The following is a 12480-nucleotide window of genomic DNA, read 5'->3' on the forward strand; positions in this document are numbered from 1 at the left end:
CAGAGGTATTCCCTGTTTCACTAAACTAGGGTGGCCTCCTGAACACCTGTTCACCAGAGCAGAGTTCAGAAATCTATTATAACAGTTGTCTCATCAAGCACTGTTCCTGCTGCAAACTGCAGCATCTGTCTGATCTTACAGAGACTCCATCCCGATCATAGAAGTCCCCTCATCTGAGTCATGGACCGAGAGAAGGAAGAAAGTCTTTCGGGTGATAACTTTCACTGCTACATAGCCTGTGTCGAGCCTCCACGACCAAGTACTGCGAAGATTGTCTGCTGGGCATCCCTGTGACTGAGTCTGACTGCCTGCTCCTGCCAAAGGTTCTTCCTCCAGCCGCCAAGGCCAGAGACCCGAACCAGAGCTGCTGTGGTGTTACCTTGGGGACACTCTGGTGACATCCCCATTCTTCATAGAAGAAGGTACGGTCTTACCCAGGAGGGTACTTACTTAAGCAGTTTGTTTTGCTGTTTACTCCTCCTGAGCTTCTTGTTTCACGTTGGGGTGGATGACCCAACCGTGTTCTCCTGTGCTTAAGGACATTCTTTCTTGAGGCGGAAATCCTTCAGGTGGCCTACCTAGCCCCCCTGAACCCTTTGAATCCAATTGTGTTTCTTGCTATGAAAAGCATAATCAGTAAATTTGACAGCTTTGACAGCAACTGCCTTCCTGGTGCCCCAGTGCTTCCATCTGACTTTTGAGACTCTCATTCACTGGATAGAGTTGGACTTCTAAAGTTTAGGCCTACACAAGGGTATCTAACTGCCAGTATTGCTATTTAGTAAATGTTGGTTGATGAATGATTTGCAAGCTACTCTTGATACTTACCTGTTTCTTATCTAAAGGTCTACTATTGAACGGAGTATTGCTACAGCAAAAGTCCTGTATGTGTAAAACGCTCCTTACTTACCTGAATTGCATTTTGAGTTCAACATTGCACTAGTGTATATAATAAACCAATTTTTATATAACGACGGTGTGTACGTGTTTCCTTGACTATAAGAGTACTCAAAGGTCTTTGTACTCCAATACAACCCTCCCCTCCTCTCTCCTAGACTAAGCCTGGCTGCTCGACCATATCTACCAAACCTTTAGGGTAGTTCAGGCCATACCGGAGAGTTGGATTTCTGTACAATCTAAGACGGAGTCTTCTACAATCCTACCACAGGTGGACCTTAGTAAAACTTCCTAACAGTCCACACTTAGGCATCTATTTTAGTCCAACATGGAGCTCTCCACACATGGCATTTCCATCATCTAGTATTTTTCCGTAGTCCACTGACACAGCCGTGCAGGCATAGAAAGACCCAAAGACCATGTCAGGAAAAGCATGTGCTGCCTATGAAAAAATGAGCAGTAATAACATTTGTTTTTAATGGTTAGCCACAGATCTTGCCATTCTACTTGAAAAGTGTTCTGCGGTTGTGCACATTAGACAAAGGTAGTGGTTTCCATTAAACCAGTATGTTCACCTTCGCAATGCCTTAAACTACTCTTTGCTTCCTAAGATCATGTCGTCTGCCAATGCCAGGTTCGATCTATATAACAATCTATATATGGCCTGGAAGTGACGAATCTAGAAGACTTTGTAGTGAAAAGCATAGGTTTAAAAAAATGTATGTACATTTTTTTTATTGAGTTTTAACATTTTACAACCAACAATTACACTCTCCTCCGTTCCTCCATCGTCCCCTCTTCCCAGGATCCGATGTGAAACAAACCAAACTCAAGGACAAGTCTTTCTGCTTAAGAAATGCCAAGAATTCGAGTGTTTGTGGGCACATTGAGACTGTAGTGCTCATGTAAGCAAGTATCACCCCCCATTCCGTGCTATACTTGGACTGTCCCCCCCCCCATAGCCCCCCCCCCCCCTGCAGAGAATACATCACCCATTCCATGGATACAAAAAGCAGAATCTTTGCAAACCAGTTTTGTTCCACCGGAGGATACGGCGCTGCTTCCATCTTTGGGATATCTCCAGCAGAGCTGCTAGGGAAATTATTGCATAGGCCCTCCTGGTGTCGAGCATTAGCATGCACATCGGAATGTAGTTCAGCCAGTGAAGCTGTAGCACACTGTGCAAGAAGATACTAGTAAATATGCAGTAATTCAACTGGGTAACAGCAAGGAAAGATTAAGCTTAATGCTGCTGGCTGAGGGAGCCTCAATAGCAATAAAGGATGTTACTAGTCTTGTACCTACTATATTGTGTCTACAGGTACAATGCCTAATTCTCAAGTGATCAATTCCAAACTCTTAAGTTACCGTAGTCACCTCCCCATCAGCCCTCGGCAGGGCAGGATAGGGGGGTGGTCTGACCTTTCTTCATTTCGCATGCTAATTGTTTTCTATTGTTAGCCTTCATTTTACAATTGTGACTCTTGTCGGAATGTTAATACTCAACCATTTGTTGGTATACCATTTAGTTTTTTGTTTGTCCACACTGGAATTCCAGATGCTGGCCCTTTAATATTGGCCATGGAATGTTATAAAGTGTTTGTAGCTCACTGACGTGTGTATAAACGTGTTGCTGGTTGGAACCCAGTCCTGGTGCTCCAACCTGCAATTGCTGGCTCCAGGACTGAACAGGAGTGCTGTCTTGGGAACAGATTCGGAAAGCTCCGTGCTCTCTATGGAACATCTGATTAGGACAAAATTTACCTCCAGTGTTTATCTTCCAGGAGAAGGGACTGAGCAAACCCCTTATTCTGAGAACAGATATTGGAAAGTGATGTATGCAGTTTTCCAACTTACATGTTAAGATGTGGTGATAATTCTCAGCTCTTTTAAAGGTTCAGATGTTATGTAGCTGTGTTTGTGAAAAGATGTGTGCGATTTGGCATATTTTAGGAACTCCTGCCTAGTTTGCTCTTTGGTCTCCTGGCTGTGCTAAAGGAGCGTGCTTATGCTTTCAAACACACAATACATATTTGTAAAACTGCATCTGAATTTTGAATGTCAATTTTCCACCATTCACAGTGCATGCGTGATCACTTCCACCAAAGATGGTAATTTTAAATTCACTGCAGTCCATGCTGACATGTAAAGGTTCTACTCTGCTGTTCTGGTGGGTGGGGGTGGCTGTCCCAAGAAAGCAAGCTGAGATATGGGAAATATTAAGCATGCAGAGATTACCTTTTTACATTATTTTGTTTTGTTCATATTTTAGTGTCTCTTTTTACTTTGATGCAGCAGCTCCCTTGGTTTCCTTTTGCAGTTTCCTCTTTTTCTTCCGTCCACCAGTCCAGTGGTCAAGGGAAGTTGCGCAGGAGTGTTTCCTGGGCAGGTACCTATGGTGTTTCAAGGGAAACTAAAGCAAAAATCTTCACTTGTGGGGGAGTTTAGAAGCACATCTGTGATTCGTAAACCACCCCCAGCTATCATGTTGTGCTTTGTTTCTCGTTTGTAGTTGCCCTGTATCCTTGCTCCCCATCAAAACAACCCAGAGCAGCATGATAAGCTCTGAGCCAGAACGCACAACTGACATTTCTAGCAATTGCATGGCTGGCCATGATCCTTGCAGCCAAAGCTTTTAGGGAGTGCTTGTGCATAATGTTTCATAGAGAAATGCATCCATCCCAGTATCAAGACCTTCAATGCTTCTGTGCATAATTTCCACTTTAGTGAGTAACTTATTTAGTATCATTAAATTCAAAAGCTAAGGGATTGGTGATGTAGCAGAATGTTTCCATTTTGCCTTTCTTTTAATATGCCTGTAGATGACTTAAGGACAGTCAGACTTTCAATGCACAATTAGCTTAACAGCATATCTGTGTGCTGTGCAATTGTGATATAGAAGGCACGCTACCTTCTGACAGATTGTCTTTTGTGTCCTCATTGTAGGATCATTTTGGAAATGTACATGGTTTCCAAGCCATTGTGAGATTGTGCTGTGCAAGCAACAAAAAACTAAATGCATCTTGTTCTCAATTTTCATGATCAGTGACTCTTCAAATCTCAGAGTATACAGTGTGTGTTTTTCCTGCCTTAAGCGGCATTTGAAAATGATATCTTTAATGGCTCTTAAAAGTAATGATTCCTCGGAGCAGACTTCACTGAATTCAGGTCTACAAATGGAGAAAGGACAAGCACTCCATCCCAAACTGGTCTTCACGTGTCCCCGCCTTAGAATTCCATGTCTGTCCTACATGAATCCAGGCCCGGCAAGTTAGTAACTTCTTGAACTTTGTGTAATCAGTTGCAATCTCGAGTGTCCATATTTTTTGCTACACTGAATTAGTGTTATTTTCAATTAAGATCCATCACTTGAATCTTTTAAGTTTAAAATGGCAGACACTTTTCTCCTTTCTGTACCCTTGTTGGTTGTCGGCCTCCCAGTAGTTGCAGATTGTTGGAAGGTGGTGTCGGAGATATGAATCGGTACTGATGGTTCTCAAGCCTTCTCTGTTTGTCTGTGATCATCATGCTTTCATGTAGCCTGTGGTGGGGTCACCAAGATCTATTTGGTCAGAGTAGTCGTGTGTCTTCAGCTTCAGCTTTACTTAGGGGTACAAGGGCATGGACGATTTAAAACACTTCAAGCTTACTTAGTGCTGTGAGTTTTTTTTAACCTTATTAATAGGTGGTTCTTATCCTTTCTTGCATGGTAGAAACGATGATGACCAGGCAGTGTTAACGTGAATTTTTGATTGTAAAATTCTTGGAAACGTCAACTTTCTTGCTGAGCTATAGATATCTACTAGTTTGTGGTCTTAAACGTGGGTTAACTTCTTAAATTGCAAAACATTGGCACCTCTTCATATTTAGAAAATTCACATTGGTCCCATGTTTGGGAAAATTGTATGGGTTATGCAGATTAGTTATGGGGTAGAAATCCTCATGTTAGTCCAACCCCAGTTTCAGGCTTGTTTCGGAAACAGAGATGAGAGTTGGTTTTCTGTCTGCAGGTCCTACTGGTAGGGCATCTGCTTCGCAAACATGGTGCCATTGTCTTTGTTAGCTGACACTTCTGATTAAATGTGCCTATAACTTCGTTCCCAGTGCAGGTTTAAAGCATGGTTTGGGAGTTTCTACTGCTGCTTTAGATTACATTTTCCAGTGCGGATTGTCACACTTTTCACATGTTCTCATGCATGCAACAGTATCCACACGTCTGGAGGTGGTGATTATTTCCAACATGCACAATCCAAAAATATACCCTGCTTCTGAATTGGAAAGCGACTACACCAAAGGGAAGTTTACTCTGTGTAGTTTGACCAATGTTCACACTTCAGAGAGGGTGCTTTGTGGGAATTCCCATTCAATCAAATTTGAAGTTCTTAAATTCCCAAAGGGGGGCTGGTCCGTGCCGAAGGCATCCTCTAAACAGACCTACACATGAAATGTCCCTATCCTTGTCTGCTGTGTCCAACGTGCAGTGGCGTTCTGGCTCAGACCACCAGCTAACCAAATCAGCACGTTTCTTTGAGATTTGTGTGAAACGCTTAACTCTTGATTGCTTCTTTGAATAACTCTTGCTCTGTGTGATAAATCAGTCCAGAATACGGCTTATACTGCTTTTGTGATTTTTTTTTTTGTTTTGTTCTGCAGCTGTTTTTAATTTTAATTTGGTTTGTGCAATTAGCTTGTCTTTAATAATAATTTTGACAATCTGCACAGGACGGTCCATCTCTGCTTCAGTCTGTACCTTAAAGTAAGCAAGAAAATCCAGTACCTTATGCCGAAACTGTAGCAAAAGTGAAATTGCGAATTCGTATTTGGCTGTGGATTCTAAAATCATCTGGTCTATAATTTTTGCACTTTTTCTTTAGCATGATTTTTTGAGTTGGAGATGCCCTGAGACTTCGATGTCGGGTGAAGGACCCTCTTTCCCCTGTGCCTGTTTTGTCACCCAATTGGGCCTTTGCAATTTACATAATGTCCAGCATGTCATCTGTCCAATAAGAACTGCTGTATGGTAGTTTAAACAACGAAGTTGGTGGAAACTACACATTAGTGAGGTCTGGATAACAGTCAGTTGGACAGTTTTCAATGTACTTTCTCATTCTTGCCAAATATATGTTTTTTTTTTAACTTCTCTTTATTGGCAAGAAGCAGTAGCTAGTGTGAAACAAATCCCCTCAACAGACAATTCTACATGCTTTAAAGCATGAACAACCACACAAAGCATTAGCAGTAAACCATATACATTCGCAAAGGCGCGTCAAGTCCACTGAGGCTACTCAAAGTGCAGAGTGCACAAGTGCCTGATTTGATGATGGGGGAGAAGATAGGAACTCCAAGTCAGATTTGCTGTTCAAGTAGGTGCAAAACTCTGTCCACACGTTTCTGGGCCGAGCCTTCATAGGCAATGTGTTAATATAGTCCTCCTCACACACCTGTGTCCAAGTGAGAGCCTTTAACCACATTTCTAGCGAGGGGGGGAGGGGATCGCCACTTCCAGCATTGCAAAATCCATCTCTTAGCCACCAGAGCCCCCACATTCAAGAATTTAGCAGCACACCCTGCCCCCGACCCCTCCCTCATCCCAAACAGCACAGCAAGAGGATCAGGGTCAATCCGGAACCCCACCATCTCTGAGAGGGCCTCTAGTACAGACTCCCAAAACGGAACCAGCGCCCCACAGGACCAGAACATATGGGTGTGATCCGCTTCAGTGGATCTGCACCTGCGACAGGCGTTAGGCTGATCACATGCAAATTTCCCAACTACATGAGGAGTGTAATACAGGCGATTAAGCAGCTTATATTGCACACATCTAAATCTAGAGTTGAGGCAGACCTTGCGTGTATGTGTACACATTTGAGCCCACATTTCGTCTGTGATATCCAACCCCAAATCATGGCTCCAAGCGTCTCGGACCTTGTGAAACGATTCTGCAACACGAGACGGCAGCATTTTATACAGAGCTGACACTATGCCCCTACCCCCTGCGGAATTAGCAATGTAACAGACCTCAGGGGACTCAGGAGGTTCCTCTGGGTACGAGGGCCACATGGTCTGCACGGCCGCTCGGAGTCTAAAGTATTGTAATAGCTCCAGTGATGACTTGGTGTGCCCTGGCCTCCATGTCTGCGGGGTGATGAACTTCACCTCAGGGAACAAGTCAGAGAGTGCACAATATCCCAAGTCCAGCCAGTGCCGCATGAGAAGTTTATCCTGTGTGGTGGCAAGGCCCGGGAATGACCATAGGGGCAACCATTTATAGTACGGGCGGGATTCGGAGTGGGACCGCAAAATCTGTTTCCATGCCCTGATCGTGGTGGCTACTGGATCAGCTGGGGCGTCAGAATGATACGAGTAGAAGAGGATCAGGGACATGACATTTACCTCCTCAGTCGCCAGGATCTCAAGTTTAACATGAGTAGGAGGTTCTTGGTGATTATACCAGTGTGTTGCATGCTGGGCCTGCGCGGCAACCCAGTATTGGGCCAGATCTGGTGCATTGAAGCCCCCCCTCTCGTAGGGTAATGTCATAAGCTGCCACTTCCTGCGCACGGCCCCAGAATGCCACAAGAATTGTGCGCACCCTGCATGCAGGTCCGCGAAATAGTGCTTCCCGGGCCAGAGCGGGACGTTAGCAAATATGTATAGGAGCTTCGGAACTATAATCATTTTGACTAGGGAAAGTCTACCGTATAGGGACAGGGGAAGATTACACCACCTCTTCATTCTAACTTCTGCATATTGTGCGGCTGCCACATAGTTGTCGGCCAGTAAAGAGGATCTCGCCAGGGATACCTGGATCCCTAGATACTTGATGTCCCCAGGGGCCCACCGGAGTAGGAATTCACATGTCGGCTGGGGAGTTGCAGGTGTGAGGGGGAAGATGTCTGACTTGGCATAATTTATGGCCCGAGAATGTGCCTATTTTGATTATTTCACAAATGATTGGGTCAAGATGGACAGAGGGGTCCCTGACGTACAGAAGCATGTCGTCCGCATATAGTGATATGATTTTGACCTTGCGGGTATGCTTGTCTCTCACACTATCTGCCATGGGCTCGATAGCCATCGCAAACAGTAGCGGGGAGAATGGGCACCCCTGGCGCGTCCCTCTATGGAGGGAAAAGGAGGCTGACAGATGAGAATTAACCAAGACTCTGGCCACAGGGTTGGTATAAAGCAATTTGATATAGGACAGCATATGTGGGCCGATTCCCATCTTCTCAAGCACCGCCCACAGGTATTGCCATGAAACCATATCAAAAGCCTTTTGGGCATCTAGTGTCACAGCCACCGCATTAGCTTTAGGGTCAATTCTAGAGATAACATTGAACAGTCGCCGGATATTTAAGGCCGTGGAACGGGCAGGGACAAAGCCACTTTGATCCGGGTGGATCAAATATGTCATGATGGGGAGGAACCTATTCGCAATGACCTTGGCGAATATTTTGGTATCAGTGTTCATAAGGGAAAGAGGCCTATAGGAGCCGCATTCCTCTAGTGGCTTGCCCGGTTTAGGAAGCACAGTGATGATGGCCTCATGCATGGATGGGGGAAGAGTGGCAAGGCATAGCGACTCGGTCCACACCTCATGTAAGCGCAGGGCCAGCAAGGCAACGTGCTCCTGGTAAAATTCAGCGGTTAGCCCATCCGGGCCGAGAGCTTTACCCTTGGAGGGCCGAGATGGCTGTGGTTATCTCATCAAGGGTGATGGGGGTGTCAAGTTGCTCTTTAGTGGCTTGGGATATATAGGACATGGGGATGCTATCAAGAAGCAGGTTCAGGTCTTGTGGGTTATGCTCGCACTGCGGGGCGTAAAGGGCAGCATAGAAGTTCGCAAAGGCCTCTAGAATGGATTGGTCAGGCCAGTGCCACACACCGTTCTCTATAATGCTGTCAACACGGGATCTACCCCCCTCGATCCGGGCCAGCCTTGCCAGGGTACGACCAGGTCTTTCTCCCTCGCCATATTTCCGAGCCACTATGGGCCGGGTGTAGTATCGTATCTCCCTAAGGGCATGAGTCTCAAAGGTTTCCAGTTCCTTTCGTATCTGTGCCAGCTTGGGTGGGGAAGGGGCAGTTGCATATTCACGCTCCAATTCCTTGAGCTTGGTCTCAGAGCATTGCAAAGAGTTCCTTATGTCTTTCAGGACCCCAGCTTCCCTGGAAATGCACATCCCTCTGATGAGCACCTTGAATGCCTCCCACCGCACCCAATCGGTTGTGTCGTGTCGCTTGTTGTTATCAAAAACGAGGCGATATCTGAAAGGATTTCGGCCTTGAAAATTATGTTGTGTAAGGCCTCCGACTTAAAACGCCAGCTGGAGTGGTGAGGGAGGGCAGGCTGTAAGGTTATGTCCAGCGTCACTGGGGAATGGTCGGAGAGGGTGCGCGGGAGTATATGCACGCTGTGAATTTTCCCCATGAGCCCGGACGACAGAAGGAAAAGATCTATTCTAGAGTGACTGTCGTGTGCAGAAGAGTAGAATGTATACCCCCTAACTCGTGGGTTAAGCGCCGTCCAGGCATCTACTAGGCCGGCAGGGACCATGTGGGCCAAGAGGCGATGAGCGGCTCTGGATATAGTCCTGGGCGTGGTGCCCGATCTATCCAGCTCACAGTCTAGTATGAGATTCATGTCCCCCCCCCGCCCAAGATGATCGGGACCCCGACGAATCTCTGGAGCAGGGCAATGATAACATCGAAAAAGTCTGGAGAGTCTATGCTCAGGGCATATGTGTTAACCAACAGGTACTCCATATTAGCCAGCAGGCAATGGATGATCACGTACCTACCCTCACAGTCTATATGGCTAGTGCGCAGGGAGAATTCCACTGATTTGTGAATTAAAGTGAGGACGCCCCTGGACTGAGAGGAGTATACCGTGTAATCTTATTGGGGCCCTATGTCGTTGCCAAAGAGGAAGAGAGCTGCGCCAGAGCGTGGGTTTCTTGCAACAGAAGTAATTTAACCCCATGCCTTTGAGCATACGCCATTATCCTGCGAGCCTTTGTAAAGTTGCTGAGCCCCCGGATGTTCTATGACATTAGCCTAAGAGCCATGTTGCAGTATCATGGGGCATCCCAGCAACGTGTGGCGCTATTGGTTGGCCTTGTGTCTGTTACCAGTGCCGTGACGCACCATTCCGCCCTCCAAGCCACTACCGTCTTGCCATTTTTTAGATAACATCCCACAATTGTATCCCCCCGCCCTCACTGCCCACCCCAACTCAGCAGTGCAAAAAGATCCACCCGAAGAACTGATGCAAGCGTGCCAACCCCAACATGGCCATGCCCATCTTTGAACCCAACTGGGGCGCAACCAATGCTCATAACAAGCCAAACTCGGCATTGCAGCTGCAGCGGGGGTCGCCGCCGCTGTGAACCCGACTTAAATGCTAGGTTGGTGCAGTGCACCATGGATCATACAGCGGTATCAAGTAATACAATTTCTGGGAGATATTACAGCACATTACAGCTAAAATAGGATAAATGAGGTGCAAAATGCATAATTCAACAAGGAGGATGCAGACAAGATAGATAGCAGCACCCGTGAAGGCCCACCCACCCGGGCCGGGACGAAAATCCATCACCCATCACCAATCGGGTCTCCCACCAGCCCAGGAAGCGGAATCTGGGATTCGATGAACTTCACAGCTTCCTCAGGCACTGTGAAAAAATACAGCTTATTGCGATGAGTGAGCTTCAGCCGTGCAGGGAATAACATGGCGTATTCAACATTTCTCTCTCTGAGAAACTTTTTCACACCGTTGAATTGCTTGCACTCCTTTTGCACATTGACGGAGAAATCCGGGAAGATTCGAATAGTTTGAGACTCAAGTTTTAGCTCCCCCTTCTCCCGCGCCAAGCATAGTATGATATCCCTGTCCCTGTAGCTAAGGACCTTGGCGATGATTGGCCTGGGGAGATCGCCCGGGTTGGGACAGGGGGCCAACGCACGGTGAGCGCGTTCAATCGCAAAGAACGGGGAAAGTTGAGGATTGCCCAAGAGGTCCTTTAAGAGATTTTCAACCGTCAGCTCCATCCTGCCCTTGAGGGCGGACTCCAGGACCCCCACAATGCGGATATTGTTTCTGCAGGATCTTGACTCCAAGTCGTCACACTTTGCCTTAATTTTTTTCATATCCCGCACAAGGTTAGAGACAGTGTTTTGGATAGTGTGCACCTCATCCTCGTTAGCCCCGAATCTGGTCTCTGCCTCCACCAGCCTAGCACCATGTTGATCCAATTTGGCACGCATAGAAGCCACGCTAGCATTAATGTCATCCAATTTCTCGTGAAATGACGCAAAGTTCTTCGCCATGGTTTCCATTAATATAGTGAGATCTGGCTGGGGGGGACACAAAGGCACTTCCGGATCGTCCTGCGGCGAGGCAGGCCCTCCCTGCTGCTGTCTAGGAAGTGTTTTAGCATATTTATCCATCGCGCCCGCCTTATTGGCCCCGCGTGATTTGCCTGACATATTTGGTAGTACACTGGAGCCCAGCAGTGCAATCTTTACGAAGTGGTGGCCCGCAAGCACTAGGCCCCCCGAGTATAAAATTATCAGAAGAGGAGAGGGGTCCCAACCTCCCGTTGAACAGGAGAGTAACCACAATACAGGGACAGGGAGGAGGTGTACAGTTGGAAGCAGTGTCCCAGGGCTACAGCACCTCAGCAAAGAAGCGATCAGCGTATCCACTTGTCAGATGCAGCAACACCGCACGGGCAGGGCTCTTAACAGGCGAGGTGGTGCGGGGGGCCAGGAGGGCCCCAGGTCTTCAGTGTCCGGAACGCTGGGCAGCGCGGTCCAAGGCCAGGTGCAGGGCACGGGGTGGATAGACCGCCAAGGGGGCGAATAGGATGAGAACAGGGGAGATCTTCACCAGCACCACTCGCCCTGGTCCGGGGGCGCCGCAGTAATGCTCAAGACAGCAGGTCCCCAGTGGGAAAGCAGCCCCCGCCGCGGTGCAGCAGGAGCCTACAGGAGAGGAGCAGCGCCGCCCCAAACCCACAGCCAAGAGGGCCACACAGTCACCAAGAGGCCCAGGGGCAGTCTGATGCACGCAGGGGCCTGCCCATGAACGAGAGACAGTCTAATGTGTGCAGGAGCCCGTTGCTTGTAGATTTTGTATAGTGAGCAGGATATATGTGCAGATATCTCCCAGGGGCGCAGCGCACGCAATCGCAGGCCCCCAACTCCTCACCTGGAGGCGCCGATCGCCCAGCCCTCCGCCTCTGCAGCGGCCCCCTGCCCGCATCGGGCCGAAAAGGCGACCAAGCAGGATGTATGAAGGGGGGGGCAGCAGCCGGCCCAGGACCCGGGTCGCCAAACGAGAAGGGCAGTCCGGGCCCAGGCGGGGAGCCGCGCCGACCTCAGGGCAGCAGAGCCACTCCGCAGCCGGGGCGGGATCCAACACGTCGGCAGGAAAGCGTCTGGTAGGTCCGGCACGGCGCCCCAAGCGCGGCGGGCTGCTCCAGCAGCCCCCGCGGTGCAGAGCAGATCGATCCACAGGCTCCCGCAGCACACCGGAGTCACGCCCGCACTCGTCCAAGACCGGGCCATAAGAGAGGG

The 12480-nt window shown here is 48.1% G+C and overlaps 1 protein-coding gene across 4 annotated transcripts in view; it reads left to right on the forward strand.

Moving 5' to 3' along the window:
* TSC2 (TSC complex subunit 2) overlaps positions 1-12480 on the forward strand; it is a 1437517-nt gene that overhangs the window by 1009504 nt on the left and 415533 nt on the right. For 3 of the 4 annotated variants that reach the window (XM_069647328.1, XM_069647331.1, XM_069647329.1), the window contains one exon: positions 3218-3286. The exons of the other annotated variant lie outside the window; for it this stretch is intronic. In XM_069647328.1, the coding sequence (XP_069503429.1) occupies positions 3218-3286 (69 nt within the window). The remainder of the gene's footprint in view (positions 1-3217; positions 3287-12480) is intronic. 4 annotated transcript variants of the gene reach the window in all.

This window comes from Ambystoma mexicanum, chromosome 2q (genome assembly GCF_040938575.1).
Source record: "Ambystoma mexicanum isolate Mex_15411 chromosome 2q, UKY_AmexF1_1, whole genome shotgun sequence".
NCBI classification, from domain to species: domain Eukaryota; kingdom Metazoa; phylum Chordata; class Amphibia; order Caudata; family Ambystomatidae; genus Ambystoma; species Ambystoma mexicanum.